The sequence below is a fragment of the Aotus nancymaae genome, unplaced genomic scaffold (assembly GCF_030222135.1).
Source record: "Aotus nancymaae isolate 86718 unplaced genomic scaffold, 86718_ANA_hifiasm-v0.15.2.pri h1tg000006l, whole genome shotgun sequence".
NCBI lineage: Eukaryota > Metazoa > Chordata > Mammalia > Primates > Aotidae > Aotus > Aotus nancymaae.
In genome coordinates this window covers 19,742,864-19,763,341 of record NW_026988417.1, presented here as the reverse complement: position 1 = coordinate 19,763,341, position 20,478 = coordinate 19,742,864, and the positions used below count along the sequence as shown (strand labels likewise).

General features: G+C 34.2%; 1 protein-coding gene across 2 annotated transcripts in view; it reads right to left on the bottom strand.

Moving 5' to 3' along the window:
• SLIT2 (slit guidance ligand 2) overlaps positions 1-20,478 on the bottom strand; it is a 376,642-nt gene that overhangs the window by 98,177 nt on the left and 257,987 nt on the right. The window contains exons 10-15 of one of the 2 annotated variants that reach the window (XM_012472405.3): positions 17,327-17,398; positions 16,762-16,833; positions 8,690-8,761; positions 4,238-4,381; positions 3,964-4,127; positions 2,956-2,979 (exon numbers count right to left, since the gene is read on the bottom strand). In XM_012472405.3, the coding sequence (XP_012327828.2) occupies positions 2,956-2,979; positions 3,964-4,127; positions 4,238-4,381; positions 8,690-8,761; positions 16,762-16,833; positions 17,327-17,398 (548 nt within the window). The remainder of the gene's footprint in view (positions 1-2,955; positions 2,980-3,963; positions 4,128-4,237; positions 4,382-8,689; positions 8,762-16,761; positions 16,834-17,326; positions 17,399-20,478) is intronic. The other variant, XM_012472408.3, reaches the window with a different exon arrangement.

The following is a 20,478-nucleotide window of genomic DNA, read 5'->3' as shown; positions in this document are numbered from 1 at the left end:
CATAATCTCAGAAATGCCTAAAAAGCCCTCTTTTTTCATTTTAATTTGTAGAAAGAGACAGGTAAATCCTGATTTAAGCCTCAGCAGCTTGTCATGCTGTAGAAAGCTGCGTGACGTTCCATGGTGCTTGACGGAACCATGTTTTACTCATACCTCGCAACCACATGGTTAGATCAAGCACAACAGAAAATCTCGCTACATTATCACTACACCAACCACTAGGCCAAAGGTAAGACCAAGAGGAAAATGGAGGGAAGGAGGAGAAAAGCTACAGACGTTCTGGAAATGTAATACTGTTTACATGACATGCATTCTTCCCGCAGAATGTTTATGACCATAGTAAGAGTATTACTACCGAAGATTTCCTGGAAACACAAAGAAGGGGCTATACGGAAAAGGTGCCTCCACCATTCCTCAGAACTGCAGAATGGAAACGACAGCTTTCGGGAACAACAACCAGGAAGAAGTTGAAGGTGAGCTACAAGGGCAACAGAGAAGCTCAAAAGATCTGTGGTTTCTTCTTGAAAAAAAAGGTGCAAAAGACCAAGACTAGAAGAAGGTATATCAGGATTGAAAAGGGAGGGTATTAAGTTTCAGATCAGACACTTTTACTTACAGCCAAAATGGTGAATTCCTGCAAAAGTAAAAATCACCAAGAAGGAAAGAAAGAGTAATCTCAATTAAGATTAATATACATATCTATAAAACTAAGCTCTCTCTTCCTTCTTTCTTTATTATGGCAATTATTGAAAAAATAGTATGATGTGATGGGAATCGTCATGCTTTGTAACATAATATTTTGAAGTATGGTGGTCTCACTAGAAAACCAATGTAATAAAAGATGTATAGTACAAATTAAGTGCTCGAATCCTTTAAAAGATGAACTCTCTGCAAGACAGATTTTCTTTTATCACTGTAATATGTAGAGTGCCATATAAAAGGGTAGTAGGCAGGTACACATATAAAAGTGAATGAAAAACTAATCATGGAGATTCTCAAGGGCAATCATTAGAACATTTAGATTAATCCTTATATTGTGATGTACAGTTTTTAATGAACTTTTCAACTTATGAATAATGTTTAGTGGAAACGGAATCAGAATCTCATAAGCTTACAACAGTGAATATAACAGTTTCATTACATTTGGCACTTAATGTCATGATATTTATTGAGGATCTGTTGTCTTATGATTTAAGCTGCACTCCAAAATAAAATAAAAGGTCACAAAGTCTAAGGGACAGATACACTGGATATCTTACAATTCAAATAATCTGCATTCGACACAACAGCAATAATGCTTATTTCATGGTGGCTCTTTAGGTAGGCTCAAATTTTAATTAAAAGTTTTGGGAAAAAAGGGGAGGAGGCCCAAATGATCCTTTTGAGTCCTGACTTTTACAATTATTATTTGTAATAAAATTATTTGATATAAAAGATAATTTCCAAATCCTATTTTGGCTGCTATCTGTAACAGAGAAAAACTATATCAGAATATAGGAAAACAACCTGACTTTTGTTCTTTATTTAGTGAGTTGAAAATATTAAACTTATCAGTTATTAATAAAGTATATTTAAGTGAAATAGTTGGAATAATTTGGTACCAGTTACATTACTGCCATAATTTTAGGATTTAAATCATATTAATGTTTTATTCTATAGGTAGTCTGGTGCTTAGAATATAGCTTTTTTCTGGTTAAATAATAGCTATCAGATTACTTTCCACTTAATTGGGTAAAGTGATTAATATTAAACATTGTCAATGAAGGCCAATCAACTGTTCTTTTCAACATGTTTACTTTTATGCAGTCAGTATAATATATATAATACTATCGATCGTTCAAGCTCAAAATAAGGAATATAACCAAATCTACTAAATTCATAAAATTATCCAAATTGTAATTCAATATGGCAAGCAACAAATATCTCCTTACAATAGAGACTAAACTGAGAGTTCTTCTTAAGCAATTAAGGAAAGGTAGACTAATACTGCACACTAACGCTGTAGAAATATCCTTTAATCTATAGCTCTTAAAATATATTATGGTCTAGAATATACCCAAGAGATGGTGAATGTGGCCAATCAATACTTAACATATAATGGTTTAAAACGAACAAGTCAAGAGGCATTTTACACAATTGGCAGGCAAGGAAAAATAAGTAAAGAAACATATTTTAAAGAGCTAGTTCTAGAATCATTAGTCTTGGTAGTGTTACCATTGAAGTAGTAAAACATTGTGATTACTTTTCTTAGAAACATTTTATCCATCTGCCTAAACTGTTCAAGGCATTTTGTGTCCATGAACTTCTGATGCTTTCACGTCAGACATCAATATTCTTTTTATGGAGTTATATTTTAATTCTGGATATAAAAGAATGTAAAGTCATAAACAAGAAACAACTGCATATAAATCAGCAGGAAGCTGCTGTTTTTCTATAAACAGTGAAGCAAAAGTAAAGCAGTAAGTACAGTTTTTAAATATAAGAATCTATAAAAAAGTAAAGTCTCATGATTGAAAATGAAATTCTGTGTGTCTGTAACTACTTTCATGTAGAACTAGCTCTTTGACATCAGAAAGGTTTCTGTCTTTAAAACCAGCTCAATAAGCTATATTTTAAAAACAGATTGGAAGATATATATAAAAAATATACAATGGAAGGAAAGAAAATGATTTAAGTAGAAAGCCACAGCTTCAAACATTTTAGCTACTGTGAGAAACTTTAGATAATGCATCAAAGTAAAAGAGAGAAAAAGGTGGATTTTAATATGTTTAACATCAGAAGCTGCATGCAAAGGTCAGGTTTTCAGGAAACAGCTACAAGTGATATATGCATAAGTCAATCTATATATAGAGTATCCACTGTACTTTCAGAGGCATGCATTCAGTTTTAGAAGCTATATTTTATAAGGTGAGGAAAGGGTGTCTGCAGTTAGTCCTACTACCGAGCAAAACCTACCTGGAATGAAATACTGTTCTTTAGCTAAATAAAAAAAGAGAAAAAAAATAGAAGATGCACCTGAATGTCAGCAAGCAGAGATATGAGTTATATTAGATTAAGAATGGACTAAAGTTACTACAATTAAGTGAAAAATGTATATTCACAGAGGTGACTGAAGTACAATAATGTACACTGAGTAGTAAATGCATCTATAATTATGGACAATAACCAGCTTGGTTCTTCTATTAGCTTTTTAGTATGAAATTAACTGCTGAATGTGAAATATGCCTGGAATAGTTAGGTAGCATACTACCAAAAACACATATAATTAATTCTATCATAAAAAAAGAGAAATATTAGATTAAAGCAAATAGTAAATTTGGATGATGGAAGCCTTCCATTTGATATCAATACAATGCATTTATATTTAGCTTTTTACAAATAAATGCAATATTCTCAAAATGTTTTAAAAAATAGCTTTTGGAAAAAACGTATCCTCACAGTTGTATGCAAAATAGGAGAATGCAAACTGAGAAAGTGCATTCAGAGTAAGAAGCCAGGAATCTGGAGTCCCTCCCGGCTCCCCACAATACTTCGGAGCCCAAACAAATCATGTAACCAATACTTAATTCACTTTCTGAAGAAATAAAAACAGTTAATTACTTGAGGTTGGTCAAGAGAGAATGATACAATAAACAAGAGACTTAACATACTTTAAAGATGCTCTGAATTAGCTAAAAGGCTCTTATTAAGTTTGAATTTTGGAAAGGTGTATGGAGTATCTAGGCATCTTTTCAACTTGGTCAACAGCCTATTTCTTCTGCTGTATGTAGTATTAAAAATGTTACAAATAGAAGTATTATTTGAATTGTGCCTACAGTTCTCTTTATTTTATTATTCATGGGCAGAAGAAAAAGAAATATAATTCTACAATGTTCATTAATCAGCCAAAGGCCAGCTGCTTTCCTTAGGTCTCACGTAACCATTGTTTTTGGTCACAGGGGAAATAACATGTAAAGAAATTACCTGAACAACGGAATTTCTTGCTTTTGATCTGTCCAATTCTTTTGTTTGCCAGGCGGCGGGGGCTGGTGCAACGGGCACCACTGGTCTCAATCGGGTTGGTATGGAGATAATCCGCTAGCCACTTGAGATGGCAGTCACAAATAAAGGGGTTCTGGGCCAAATGCCTTTGGAAACACATACAGAACCATTTTATAGATGATTTGCAATGGACTCAACTCTTACATTCAGAGTGGAAACAATGTCATCAAATGTGATCCAAATCATGTATACATACATAGTTTGAATGGCCCGAAGAGGTGAAAAGGTCCCCTTGGCGATGGTCTGAAGCTTGTTGTCATATAGGGAGAGAAGGTTCAAGTTGTGGAGATCCTGAAAAGCATCTACCCGAAGGCAGTTTATCTTGTTCGCATTCAATAATCTGTTTGATTAAATAGTTGCAGAATTAAAGTGTAGCATCTCATTAACTCACCTGCAAGAGTTTGTCCTTTTAAAGAAAACCCAATCAAGAAATATATTTCCTTTAATATCAACACTAATATTTTAATTTTAGTAATTTAGGAATTAGAGACTGGAGAGTGGGGTTTTACCATATAAAGCAAAAGTCATGTGATCAAATGAACCTAAATCTAGTGGTACTCATACATGTATTCAATACAAATTATTAACCATTTCCTCTAGAAGATGTAAAGGTGAAACAGTACACAAAGGTGGGTGAGACCCAGCCTCCACTAGCAAGGACACCATAAAAAAATGCCCTCAAACATTATTAATCCCTCAAGACACTGTGGAAAAGTAGTTCAGGCTATTCTCTTTTCTTTTTTTTTTTCTGAGATGTAGTTTTGCTCTTTTCGCTGAGGCTGGAGTGCAGTGGCACAATCTTAGCTCACTGCAACCTCTGCCTCCCAGGTTCAAGCAATTCCCCTTGAACTACTTGAATCCCTGCCTCAGCCTCGCGAGTAGCAGGGATTACAGGCACATGCCACCACACCCAGCTAATTTTTGTATTTTTGATAGAGACGGGTTTCACCACGTTGGCTAGGATGGTCTCGAACTCCTGACCTTAGATGATCCACCCACCTTGGCCTCCTGACCTCCCGGCCTCCCAAAGTACTGGGATTACAGGCATGAGCCACCGTGCCCAGCCTTAGGCTATTCTTAAAACAGCAGCTGGTGTGATCCTTCTAAACACAGAATAGGTCATGTCACCCCTTTCTCAGAACCATGCGACAGCTCCCAATTGGCTCTGAGCAGAAGCCTAAGTCATCACAACAGCCTGACCTGTAGCCCACTCTTCAGAACGCTGCAATCTCCCAGTTCTCTCCTCCTAGTTGTTTCCGCTCCAATCACTGATCGCCTTGCTCTTTCTTAAACATACCAAACTCTCCTATTCTCTGTCTGAAATGTTAGTCTCCCAGATGTCAAGCCTGCTCTAATATTGCCTTCTCAATCCAGCTTCCTGGACCCCTCTCCTTAATACATGAGGCTATCTTTGCTTCCTTCTCAACCCCTAGCACTCTCAATTCCTTTTACTTTGATCTACTTTTTCTGTTTTCTAAAGTATATATATTTGTTCTGCTTTGCACAACTTATTATGTTACTGCTGTCATCTATATGTCCCGCCATCCCCACAGTGGATCATCTATATGTCTCATTCATTTCATTTCCCTTTCTTTCCCAACTGCCCAGCACATACTGGGAGCTCAATAAATATCATTTGTTGAATGAATACTTAACAATCCTCTTGGAGAGTCACATGATACATGACTCTACTATAGGGGCTCAAGTCTCACAAATACCTGTTTAACTTTTTAACATAATTCCACAAACTCCTTTTTTCCCCATGTATTACATCAATATTCTGTGGAACTACTTTGGCAAACATCATTCTTGCAGATGTGACTGTGTGAGCTTAGGCTTATTCTTCAGCATGTTCTCTGCTCTCCACTTTCCTCAACCACCTTCCGAATGAAACTTCCACGCAACAAAGGCCTCCTCCCTCTGGGTTCTTCAAAGTATTATTCCATGCTATGCAGTCTCGTCATCTGTTTTATGCAGACCTGCTTATTTGTCCAATGACAGTTTCTCCCACTTCAGGCAGGACTATTTTTCTAAAAAAATATTTTTTCTCCATCCCCAATAGGCACCACTGGTCTCAATTGGATTGGTATGGAGATACTCCGTTAGCCCCTTGAGATGGTAGTCACAAATAAAGGGGTTCTGGGCCAAATGCCTTTGGAAACAGTGTCATCAACGTGATCCAAATCATGTATACATACATAGTTTGAATGGCCCGAAGAGGTGAACAGGTTCCCTTGGCGATGGTCCGAAGCTTGTTATTATATAAGGAGAGAAAGAATATTTTTCTCCACAGGGATGGAGAAATTTTTTTTTTAAATTCCTGGCTTAAGTGGGAGAAACGATACGCAATACTAGGATACAGCATCAAGCTCTATCTAGCCATATTTAGTCCAGTGCTTTGATAGTTAGAACTTTTAACAAATATGTAACAGCTCAAAAAATATGTGTCATGTAGTTTGAGTATGACTCATTATCTAATATACTACAAAGTATTTTCTCCTTTGGCGATAAAACAATCTCTCTATTAACATGGGATATTTCTATTTTACTTGATTTTTTTAAGGGGCTACATAAGCAAGGTGCAAAGTGATGACTTTCTCATAGTGACTCACTTGGCTGTGCTCTTTGATTCCCCATCAGGAACTGAAGTTTTCATCTTCCCTCTGGTATATCCAATACCTTCTTAAAAGCCCTCAAGAAATGGTGGGTGACAGGGGTTGATTAACCCCATACCTCTCCTCCCTGGGCCACAACACAAGTAATGCTGATCTGTTCTTTAATTAATCATCTAACTGAATAAAACAGTTAGAGAGCAAACAAGGACAATAAATTGTGTGGCGCCTGAAGAAACTGAAAGATGCTGTTTTGCATCATCTTGCGTCTATGCAGTTTGTACTCACTTTAACTCAGTGTGGCCCAAGGAGTAGTAAAATAAACATTAAGCAACAACTTGTTTTGTTTCTTTTATTTACCTGCCTTTTCTCTCTAATATCTAACCAACCAAAACTAAGACACTTAACTTGACCAAGTTCTCAGCTAGCTGTAAATACATAGTCATGCCATTTTCCCCTCTGGCAGACATTAGAATGAGCCTTAATGTAGAGATGAAACTTTATAAAGATGGCTTTAGAAGTAAGGTTTATCTATATAGCGCTCCATATTTTGTTATCTTATGTGTCACATCAACCACCAATAAATGTGCATGGAAAGAAAAAGTAGGTGACATTTTACATAAAAGTAGTAGACAGGACAGTGATAGTAAGAGTGATTGTGAATAATTGGCATGGAGAGTAATTCTAGGGAAATGTGGAGAATGGCAGAGAGGTGAGTCACAAGTAGGCAATACTTGATTACAGCATCAAGCTATATCTACAATGTGTACAGACATCTAGACTGTAAACAGCATAATTTTGTCAAATTAGAAATAATATTTAATAACGGAAATGTAAAGTTTAAAAAACTTGAAACCCAAATAAAGTAACAAAATCAGTATTTATGATGGCTTATTGGTCTATTGTAAAATAAATTTACTGGTTTATGTGGCATTGAGAAAATAGAGAGAATTGGGGCAGGGGTGAACAGAAAGGAAAGCACTTCACATAATAAGGTTCATTATTGTTTCATTAACATTTTGCTTCATTTGTTTGTGTGTGTGTGTGCTGGGGTGTAATGTACATTTGTTTGTGTGTGTGTGTGTGCTGGGGTGTAAAATACATTTCTGCATAATGGTGAAAACTTTTAAGACATATATAATAGTATGTAATTAAGAAAATAAGTTTATCAATTCAAGAAAAAGATCTACATTTGGGAAGATGGTGGGATTAGGAATAAATAGTTACCAAATAAATGCCAAGAAATGAATACACTCCAGAGAGGAAATAACATTCTATATATATAAGAATTTTAAAGGATATTTACTAAGAAAAAAATTACAACACAATTATCTTTGTATCTAAAGCATCTAGGCCAGTGTGTGCCCCAAATGAGGTATTCTATGTTTGATGATATGAATAGAATTTGATGATTAACCACTACCAGTTTTAATATTTGCATTTTTCCCAACTTTACTTTTCATATGGGCATGCATCAAAACACATGGTGTCACATCTCCTTTTAGTAAATATTTATGGTAAATATTTCTTTCGAGACAAATGAGTAGTATCTATTGTCTAATCAGAGTGGTCTTTGATTTACAAATAATTCTCTCTCAAAAGGTTAGTCTGAGGACGATTGTGTGTTATAGCTCACCGCACACCATCTGTGTTTGAGGGAGTTATTGCAGCACTATGGTGGCTCCTGCAGAATCTTTGGACAAACGTTCATGAGTATATCACCGTATCCGTCTCAGTTTCAACTACTGGTTATATTAAAACAGAGATGTTTCACAAGGACAGGCATTATAGAAGCTTTGGACATAGAGCAGCCAGAATGTATCCATTCATGATAGTGTAGAAAAAATGGTTTGGGGACTATTCCAAAAAGTTGTACCTTCAAGTAAATAACCACAAATGTTAACTAATCTTTTCTAGTTTGTTAAACTATATTATTTCGAATCTAATTTTTCCAAAGCCTCCATAAAAATATGAGATAACAAAGTGACTAATATATGTAATTAGGCTCGAGAGATCCAAAACAATCAAATACTTACAGGAGTTGTAAGGAAAACAGTCCTTCAAATAAACTTTTGGGGAGTTCTGTGATTTTATTTCCATAGAGGACACTGAAAAAAATGTTTTAAATGAAAAAAATTAGACACCAAACCTGCATAACAAATTTATCTAATATATATTTACTCAGGCATAGAGGAAGTTAGTAGGCACTCGATACATCATAAAAGTTACAGCTGACTAAACAAACTTCATTCACAAATGTCTTTTGCCTGATTACAGATCAGATATATGCTTATTGCAGAACATTTGGAAAACAGAAAAATAAAGATTGTATATATACATAATTTCCACTTGCATTGTCCTTTCATAGAAATGTTTCCTTTTAAGTTGTTTTTCTACACACATGCATACACAGTTCATATTTAATAAGAGCGAGCATACTATATATAACAAAGAAGAATGTTAAGTGTAGAATCCATTGCACCCTTTAATACAGCTTTAATATGGGATGAGTTGGGACTCACGATACTGGTAAACAGTAGAAGAAACCTGAATAAAGGTAAAGCTTTTCTTTGAAACATATAATGTGTATGCTTGAGAAATGACAATCTCTGAAGACAGCAATTGTGAATATGAACTTGGGAGAATTTTTGAAATTTATATTCTCCCCAAAATGTATAAACTAAAATGAATCCTCATGGTATCCGGTTCTGACTAGACACTAAGTGCAGCCACCAAGGGTAAGGAACATGACTTAATCATGTCAGTATCCCGGGAGCCTGGCACAGTTTTTAGCATAGGGAGCTTCTAACACTGGATTGATCAGTAAAATGATAAATTAGAAGAAAAACAAATTAAGAAATAAATCAACAAAAAGGGTGATTGATGTGAGGGGATGTCAACAGCAAATAAATGGAATGGCTGACTCATTGTGTCAGCTATTAACAATAGGTGTACAAGCCAGGCGTGGTGGCTCACGCCTGTAATTCCAGCACTTTGGGAGGCTGAGGTGGGCGGATCACCTGAGGTCAGGAGTTCGAGACCAGCCTGACCAACATGGAAAAACCCCATCTCTACTAAAAATACAAAATTAGCCAGGTGTGGTGGCACACATCTGTAGTCCCAGCTACTCGGGAGGCTGAGGCAGGAGTATCACTTGAACCCGGGAGGCGGAGGTTGCAGTGAGGCAAGATCATGCCATTGCACTCCAGCCTGGGTAACAAGAGCAAAACTCCATTTCAAAAAAAAAAAAAAAAACAACCAAAAACCAAAAAACAAAAACAACAACAACAACAGAAAACAACAGGTGTACAATGAAGTCCATATACTTTTAGTTCCCCAAAGTAGGGTACCTCAACTATGTGCAGAAGAAGATAAAAATTATATTTTGAGGGGACATTTTGGCAACATATAGTAAAAATCATAAAGATGTGCATATAAATTACAACTTAATAGTTCTACTTTTGGGAGTTAAATTTAAGAAAACACAGACAAACACAATATTTTATGTACAAAAAGTTAGTCATGGCATCATTTGTAACAGTAAAAAAATACACACAAATAAAATGTCCCCAAATCCTAAAATGGGGGATTGGTTAAATATACATTTCATATTGATAAAAAGCAAGTATAGAAGAGTATATAGTGACATAAAAGTCCTCATGATACAACATTGAGTAAAAAAGAGGCATATTAAAGTATTATGTTGATTTTACATATACATTATACATATATACATAAAATAAAAGGGAAACATATTTAGATGGCAGATGATTTGCCATCTAGAGGTGATCTGAATTTACATCTACATATGTTTGTGTATTTTAATATATCTCTAAATAAGCATATATTATTTTCAAAGATCAGAGACATATTCTCTTGGGAAATAAACAAATGGCTGCCATAGCATATAAAGGAAAAGCTGAAATGAGAATCTAAATAATTGATATGTTTGGTAGCAGTATATAATTTCTTTTTGAAAAGGAAGAAAATAACAATACAGAGAAATGAGTAAGTGAGAGAAAAGCGTTTCCTCTTTCAAGACATCAGAGAGAGGTAAGGTATATTATGAAATGTGAAGAAAATTTCAAAGGAATATTCAAAGGAATAAATAAAGGTGGGTGCTATTATAGTGTAAAGAGATATTCCATTTGTCTCTTTAGATTCCATGGTAGAACTATAAAATAGAACATTACAATTTCATTTGTAGAAAATGTACATTTCTTTAGAAAGACAAATCAGTTAAAGAAGAAACAATTTTTAAAATCAAAGAACAAAAGAGAAGATTCTATATTGTCAGGAACATGATAGAAAGGGAATTTGAAAAAGTAAAGCGTGAATAAATGTATATTTTGTGGTCAGGATTAAGAGAAGAGAGGGCATTAGGAAACACAAATAGGTGGATAAGATGGCACCAGTTTGGTTAATTCAATTCAAATCACTCAATTAAATCATTCAACAATAGAGACTGTGCACTTACTATGTGCCAGTAACTTTGCCAGATTCTAAGTTTGGTACTCAATTCAATTGAATCTAACTGTCATTTTTGAATGTCTATCATCTGCCCATGTCCCAGGTACTGATAGGCCTGAGATAAAGAAGGTATGGCTTCAAAGGGCAATCCAAAACAGTAATTTTGAATAGTCAAAGAGTTTGATATTTTCAATCCACTGCAATTTAGAAAGGAACAAAGATATGTATAAATCATGGAGGACCCACATAAGGATGAAGGGGTGGACGATTTAGCAGGTTGTCCACTTGAGACTTTTGCTTTGATGGTTGGCCCAAACAGCATGAAAGGAGAACAAGGAGATGCATCATATTTATATTGCGGAGTTATTTTTTTTCCAAGAAATCATTCTGTTTTCTTTAAGACCATTTTACAAAGTACCTTATGCTATTGTTAATGAGATGAAATGGGTAAATGATAAAAAAGGATGAAATTACACTAGGAGGCAGGAAATCTATCCGCGTAGGTATTATTGCTATATGGAGTATCAACCATAAAAATAGTATAATAAAGAAATACTCAGTATGATGGGAATGACATTTCTCTAAAAAGGTCTGGCAGGACTAGTGCTGGACACAGTATTATACAAAGCAATGAGATCAAAACGACAGCAAGGAAAATAAGTTAAAATATACAAAATCCAAAGACCAGGATAGAGAAGCTGGATGACAGCTAAGGAAAACAGGGCCAAAATCTATAAAAATGAGGGAAAGAAATATCATCACATAAAGATATAAAGTAAGAGAAGGCCAGTGAGAATTTGTGTTACACTGTTAGGAGAAAAAGAAATTTTAAAAGAAATTGAAAGACAAAAGTGGAATCAGCTAAAAAGAAAATCAATACATGAGGGATGTGGATAATATCATCCAAATGCTAGGAATGACCAATGGAGTATCTTCTCTACAGTTTCTTACACATGACTTATGTTCAGCATATCACATAGACAGTATATACATATGAAATATTATATGTCAACAACGTACAAATAGTCCGACGGAGATTTTTGTATGCTAGTCTTTTGGAACAATAGGGAAATTTTAAGGCAGTTCTTGTACCTGCTGCTATAAGGAAGGCCAACAATGTTAAACAGAATTTAGTCCTTGTGAGTTTCAGCATTAGGACAGTAAGAGGAAGCAATAGCTGATGACCGGTTTTTGAGCTCTCTTGCTCTTGTTGAAAGCTGACAGAAGACAGAACACCTACTGAAGAGAAAAAAATGTCTCAAATAGCAACCTATGAGATGACTATCATGAAAAAGTTGCCATGGGTAGAGACTTTATTATTCAAAAAAATGTCAAGGAAGTTATACCTTTTTTTTCAAATGTATACATTTGAAAATTATAACTCTAAGTAATTTTAGAAGAGTACAGTAAAGATAAAGCAGGAGACAAAACAGAGGTGCTACTTTTTAATTTTCATTGAAAACCTGTAGTAAAATGCAAGATACTAGGCAGGAGAGTTAACAGCAGTTTAAGAAAAGGCTGTTGGAAACCTAAGTATAGTTTCACTGTGAACCCCTGTGGAATTTGGGAGCTAGTTAAGGAAAAAAGGAAATTAGAGTAAGTGAATTAAAATAGTTTACAAAGGGCTAATGAAAAAAATGCGAAAAGAGAAAAATCATGTATTGAGGACCTTAGACATATAGAAAGATTCTCTGGAATAACTGAAATCCAGAAACACACAAATTGCTTTGCAATAAGAGATGAATTTGCCATGGCCATACCTATTATCTCTTGATGTTTACTCTATACTTTAACAAAGCCAGCAGGGAAGTAACTTTATCCTCATTTCAGAGAGGCAAGAACTAATACTCAGGGAAATACATAACTAGCTCAGCCTCTAATTAGAAAGTACTGGAGCCAGGATTTGAACACAGCCGTCTAGTGTCCTAAAGGTGATATGCTTAGCAGTATGCTACACTGAGACTACTATTAAAATGTTTTGTTAATATAGAAGGAAGATTCCAAGTAATAAATAGAAAACAATAAAAACTGTTTATAGACAATGCTAAAAACACTAGTATGCTGAATTCTTAAGAAATTATTACTAAATATTATAGAAATTTTAATGATGTCACATTGAAAGAAATTTTAAAATCCCTGAAGATAAAATGACACGGTGAATGTTTGCTTTTGAAAGATGTTTTGTTAATAATCTATTGCATATTATACTATGTAATAATATATTAATATAACATTACAATTTTATATAATACATAATAAAAATAAATGGTAATGTTAATAAAAAATATGATATAGGATTTCATAGTAAAAGAGGCCTTAAAGCACATTAGGTAAATCAAGTCCACTTGTCTCTAAGAGATGCAATTTTGGTGATTAAATAACTTGAACTTTATTTATTTATTTATTTTTCTGAGACAGAGACTCACTCTTGTCCAGGCTAAAAGGCAGTGGTGCAATCTTGGCTCACTACAACCTCTGCCTCCCAGGTTCAAGCAATTCTCGTGCCTCAGCCTCCCAAGTAGCTGGGATTACAGGCATCTGCCATCACATCTGGCTAACTTTTGTATTTTTAGTAGAGACAGGGTTTCACTATGTTGGCCAGGCTGGTCTCAAACTCCTGACTTCAAGTGCTCTGCTTACCTCGGCCTCCTGAAGTGCTAGGATTACAGGCATGAGTCACCACGCCTAGCCAAAATTTTTATTTTTAAAGTAAAATGCAGTAGAGATACTTGGCATCGTATCACCTTTAAATATTTTCATTTTTTTAGCAAACGTAGTGATTAAGTTAATCTGGCTATATTCTTGAGTACAGTTCTAGAAAGGCATGGTATCAAAATATCAGGTGTAAGTGAAACTTGTAAGTAAAAATTTTATTTAAATAAAAAGAGGTGTTGCCTTGTACTTGCATGGTTTTTGTAGTAAACTACATACTCCCAAGCACTCTGCTCCCTTCTGGAAGATTTTAACTCCCAGTCACTATCAGGATCTCCAGCACAATTCTTTTCTGGAAAACCTAGCTTTCACTGGCTTTCCTTCCCCACACTAATTATAGCGTCCCAGACCTGAAGTTACCAACAATTGCATTCTCTTCATTATTTCAGTTTCAAGCATCCGCTTCCGTCCAGTCTCACAATGATAATATTTTTTGCTAAATCTTGAAACATCAGGCATACTCATGCTGAAGGTCCTTAGCATTTAACTGTTCCCTCTGTCTTGAATGCCTTTCCTCTATATATCTGCACTATCTGCACAGTTCAATTCCATAGCTGGAATCTTTAGATCTTTGCCCAGTATCACCTTTTTGGGAGGTCTTTGTTGATCATCCTATTTAAAGTTTTAGCCTACCCCCAGCCACATCATTCCGTATCTCTTTTTCTGTCTTTATTTTTATTCATTGCATTTTCATCTACAGATAGATGTAATACTATAAATATATGTAAATTTTATGTATACTAGACGTTTGCCCATTTATCTAGTTTATCACTGGTCTCTTCCATGAGACAAGGATTTTTGTACTCTGGTCATTCCGCATCCTCAGAGCCTCTACTATGGCCTAATGCATAATAGGGCCCGATGCATTTCTTTTGAACCTATTAAGTGTGGTTCAATGTAGAAAAGAGTTATTGTAAATATGTGTAGTTACGTGTTTTATGGAGGGGAAAAAAGTTAATCTAACCAGGAAAATGATATGTGTTATAATGCATGGGCTTTCTCTAAGACAACTCAGTTATTTGATTATCTTCTAGTTTATCTGTTCTCCAATATTATGCAGCTTTTCCAGTTTTGGCAAACAGTTTGTATTCTTCCACATATTGCTACACTGTGAACTGGAAAAACCCCAGTGACTTAACTCCCTGACTCAACTGCAGTTTGCTTTATCCACAAGTAAAAATAAAAGCTTTTCTATGGCTTTCTAAAATAACTGTCTGCATGAGTGCTCTCATCACAAAGCCTTAGATCTCAATGTAGCAAGCATGTTATTTTACCTGTGTTAGCAAATAGAAAAAGGAGTGACAACACATTATTTTAGTGTTTATATAGATTATTACATAATTTATAATAATTAATTACAGGAACCCTGTAGATCAACGAACATAATGTAATTTATTGAGAGAAGTAACAAATTATAATAAGCTGTTCTATTTATAATTTACTTTTAAATTTCTTTTCTTTTAATTCTCACAAACACAGACATGTCGATTAACATTATTAAGGCAAGAGCTTAATATCAAACTCTACAAGCAAGCAGATATAAATAAGAATTTCCCACTGATTTCTCTTCTTCTTGACATTTAACGGTTATCTTTGAGACCAAAGATGTGGAGGATCAGGAACTGATAAACTGATATGCTGATTTGCCTTTTGTCCTTCTGTATGGTGGGGAGGTTGTCAATGTTTACTCTGGATAGTACTACTGTTCAAGATGGTACTGATAGTACTTTACGGACAATCTGACCAGGTGATCTGAGTTTTACCTCGAACTTAGTTAGTTTAGAACCTGACAGTACAGCCTGAGAGCGATACATGACTACACTCTATATTTTCTGCCAACAATTGTTCCTTTAAACTTGTGCTTCTTCTAGTCAAAACCTTCCAAGATAAAAACAAGCAAAAGTGAACCCAAGCAGATACTACCATTTAAGTAACAGTTTTCCATTTTCCTTTTTAATGAAAATCGTAGTTTTTTTGGCAGACTAACATAGCAATCTGAACACCCATGTGCCCAGATGAGCACTCTAATCCAGTTCTTCCCTTGGAAAGAGTGCCAGCAAGTTGTTCCACAAACTCCAGGGGTTTATCTGGGTCTCGCACATGTATATACTGGCATTCTCACTGGCTACCCCTGACCTCTGAAATCTGAAAGATTTCAGCAGGAATTAACATCAATGAGAACCCTTCTCTGAGTATTACCTCTTTAAAAATAAAAACATGCTGACTTCCACTTTCAAATTTTAAAATCTAATCTAAACGTTACTTGGTGGACTTTTGAAGATTTTTCACAAAATCTGATCTAAAGGTTACTTGGTGGACTTTTGAAGATTTTTTTGCAAATGTGAAGTAATATTAATGACAACCTCTATACATTTACTTTCAAACTTCTTTAATTTACATAGCTATCTTTCTGAGGTTCGCTTGACATTAAAAAGCTGTCATATTTTAAAATCTTTGTTCTTTGAGAGATTTAAAGCTTACTCTTTTAGGAAAGTATTAAGGTGATGAAAAGGAGCGACGGTTTCCTCTCAGTGGTCATCTTCAACTGTTCTCGGCAAGACTTTGCCTAGCACTTGTAAGAAGATGATACTGTCCCCAGACACTAGCGATATGCTTTCCAAAATAAATATTTTTTTTTCTTTTAGAGAGAAAAGAATTGTCACAAAGGGATCTAATTCTTGCCCTCCCAACAGCAAAATTATCAAACCATAGAATATACACCTCTAAGAATTTGCTAATTTTAGTGATGGGTAGCAGTCCTCCATAAAAATAATGGGATCCACTAGTGATGAATAATAATTAACATTATTAATAACTCATTATTCATAATGAAAACCTGAGAGCATTTCTTAAACCCCAATTTAAAAAATGTAGCCACTCTTTGCTGTGGCTTCTGTTTTTCTTCAGTGAAACAGTGAATACTTACAGTGAATTCAGAGAGCGTAGTCCTTGGAAAGCATCTGGTGCAAGTTCAGAGATCTGATTATTGCTCAGGTCACTACGATCAGAAACAGGGTTAGGTTACATTCAATAGAATGTCAGTGAGATTTACTGTGGAAAAAGCTACATATGGCTTTTAAATGTTGGTTTTGTACTTATCAATACATGTACAAAATGTGCAACATTTAACATCTGAAGGATCCTAAATTTAAAAAAGAAATTATACTTTTAAAAATAACCATTGTCTACTTTCCTATATAAGATGCCATGTCTTATTTTTGACAATAGAACACCTGAACATTTGCAAAATACATTGACCATAAACATTCACATTTGTGTGAATCAATTTGCTAAATTACAGAGACCTTTAACAATTACATAGTTTAGGTATTAGGATTAAAATATTATTCCAAAACTAGTAATCAGACAGTCACATCACATAATATTTAAGCTGTCAAACATTTACATACTCATACTTAGGTTTCTTTGCACAGTCACATGACCTGTATAATTTTTAAAATTACATATATTGTAGAATATGGTTCACTCACATTCTTCTAAGCTTTTTATATGGTGAGAAAGCTCCAGGAGGGATGACTTTGATTGAGTTCTGTTCCAAACGTCTGCAATAAAAAAATTCAACTTTTAAATGGAAATGCGAACTTTCAGACATGTTTAATTCAAGCTCAGTATTCATGTCAAGAAGTAAGGTTGATGTTCTTCATGAGTGATATATTTTTTCCTTAAAAATAACTACTAAATTTAATTAGGTTGTCCCGAAATGTGAAGCAAATTCAGATTAAAAACAATGCAATTATAAAAATAATTAAAATATTTAGATTTTTAAGTACTACACGTTCATCAATATTTAAGTCTGGACTTTGTACAAAGAAATAATACCTTTAAGAAACTAACTTATGAGTACATTTTAATCACCTTAACGTAAGTAAGAGAAATAGGTAGAAACGCTGAATATATCTATTACATATTTTAGATACAACCATAAGTCTTCCACAAAGAAAATTACTGTTGAATATTAAATTTTATAAACCTTTTATTTCCTCTACAGAAAGCATATTATAGGTTAAAAATAATTTTATACTCACAAAATTAATTTTGAAGCTTCTTATGAAGCAAAATGTTAAATTCTAAATCCATATATGCTACAGATATTTTCAGCAAGACAGTCTAGACTTTGGATTCATTATGTGAATGTTTCACATAAAACCACTGCAGCAAAGCGCATTTGAGCACAACTGAAGTATTTTTATGGTATACTAAAATTGCAAGTTGAAAATAACTCTGAAATCATCTACTCTGTGGTCCTGCTAACAGAGAAAGACAAGATTTTACCCACCTAGCTATGAAACACACAAAGAAGTAGATTTCATGAAGTCTTTTAATAAATATATTAGTCTATCAAAAAAAATGTTGCCTCTCAGCCTCTTTTCTCTTCAAAGAACCATTGTTATGATCATTTCCCATCCCCTTCTCCTCTGTTCTTCTTTGTCTCCCAAAGAGCTGACTCCAGTGAACCATATATCCCAGGCTCACTTGCCAACAGGCTACTGTGAGATTTGCCAATGACAGACACTGGTAGGGTGGTGAAGGGCTGGGGTGGAAAAGAAGTCAGGGTATTTCTTCCCTTCTCTGTCTCGGGATGCCCACGGCAGTGGTCTCGTCTCCTTCCTAATTTTGGTTTCTGCTGGGGCCACCTCCTAATTTTGTAAAATACCACCTTCTTCTTCTTCTTTGTAGCCCTGGGGTGGTGGTAGTTTTTTCTCTATTACCTTCCTGCAACTGTTTAGTCCATTCTCTGTATTAAATCCCTTGTTTCTCAATAGAAAAATAGAGTTCATTTTCAATAGGAAAATAAAGCCCACCTAGCATGAACTCCACTTCCTGCCTGGATTTGAAAAAAATATGCATATATATTATGTGTATATATGTATGTATATATACATATGTGTATATATGTAAATATATATAAATATAATGACAACATATTGACCATATATGTGTCATATACATTAATTCATTTTTATTGATTGTTGGTAATACTTTAGCACACACAGCAACACACACATGTAACATTTAATGAAAATAAACTCAAAACAAACGAATTATCCCTAGGACATTAAATCAAATTGTCAAATTTTGGTCTTTTCTGATTTCAAAGCCCTTCTCACAGGGCCATGGCTTTGGTTTTTCTTCAATAGTATCAGGGTTCACTCTCTGACCTCTTTATTTCACCATTCAATAGGTTTCCTCAGTTTTCACTGCTCTTGAATTCACTATAGCATTTGAAATTACCAACACTCCTTTTTCCCTTTGATGAGACATTCTATCTCTTTGGTGCTTACTGTACTTGGAAAATGTAAAAATATGTTTAAAAACCTAAATCCATAATGCACTACTCAGATCAGTAAGTTTTATTTTACTGTTTTTTTTGCTTACACATTTATTTTATATAATTGAGGTATTACTGCATATAGAATTGGGTGTATTGTCTTTATACTTAATATCATATCATACATGCATTCCCATATCATTAAACATTTTAGAAGACATTACTTTTAATGTCTTCATAATATTCCATTGTTGAAACACATCCCATTTCCTTAATTCTTTTTTTTTGGACATGCATGTTAGTGATACTTTTATACCGGTATTAATATTAATAATGCTTAGTTATTTTAAGACAATGAAAGCATGGCTTCCTTTTAAATTCTTTCCTTATTTTCTTAGGTATAATGAGTTTCGCCTTTTCCTATATACCCAAGGACATCCTCTTAACTCCTCTGTTCCTATTTCACTGTATTCTATTCATTTTCACGTATCCCTGCTCACTGGGTTCTTGGCTCCTAATAGGCAGATTTATTCCAGTAGAAAGTAAATAAACTGTCTGAAGGAAATGTGAATTTTTCATCTGTATTATTTATCTAGGTCTTAAGAAAGGGAATTTTTTTTCAAAAGCTCTAAATGTAGTAAAGGACATTTAAATCATTTGCCTGTTACTTTATTGATTAGAATGTTTTGACTGATGGTTAAAAAAAAATCTCATTTTGGCCTTTATTCATTCTTATAGTAAAATTTTAAGTTTAAAATGTAATCAATAAAAATACGGAGAAAATGAGCTATAGATGGAATAATATTGATTGGTTAGAAGACTCTTCATATCCTGGCCAATTAAATATCATTTCAATGTCTTAAAGATTTGCTCACGATAACATAATGCTATGATGAGAAAAAAATTAATAATTCTTAGTGACTAGTAGATTTCTTTTAACAGTAATGCAAAGCTAGTTCGTAAACTACATTTCATAGATATTATTTCAGGTTCTTGGAAATAATCTAAAGAAACCAGTAATCATTAACTCATTCATTAATTCACCCTATAAATGTTTAATGTCTACTCTGTATAAAATATTATGCTATATGACTAGAATTCAATGATTATCACAAAGCAGACATGTTCATACATTTGTGAAAGTTTTATTGATAAACAATCTAATTTTGCAGTTAGATTTCAAAACAATTTCTCCAGTATAAGTATTTTTTTATGCTATATGCAGCATAGAGACTTCTGAAATGTCAATAACCTTAACTCACAAATGTGGCCAAACTAATTCTATAATTTAATATAACTAAAGATTTTCCTTGGATATTTTAAAATTCATTTATTATTTTAAAGTCTCAAACT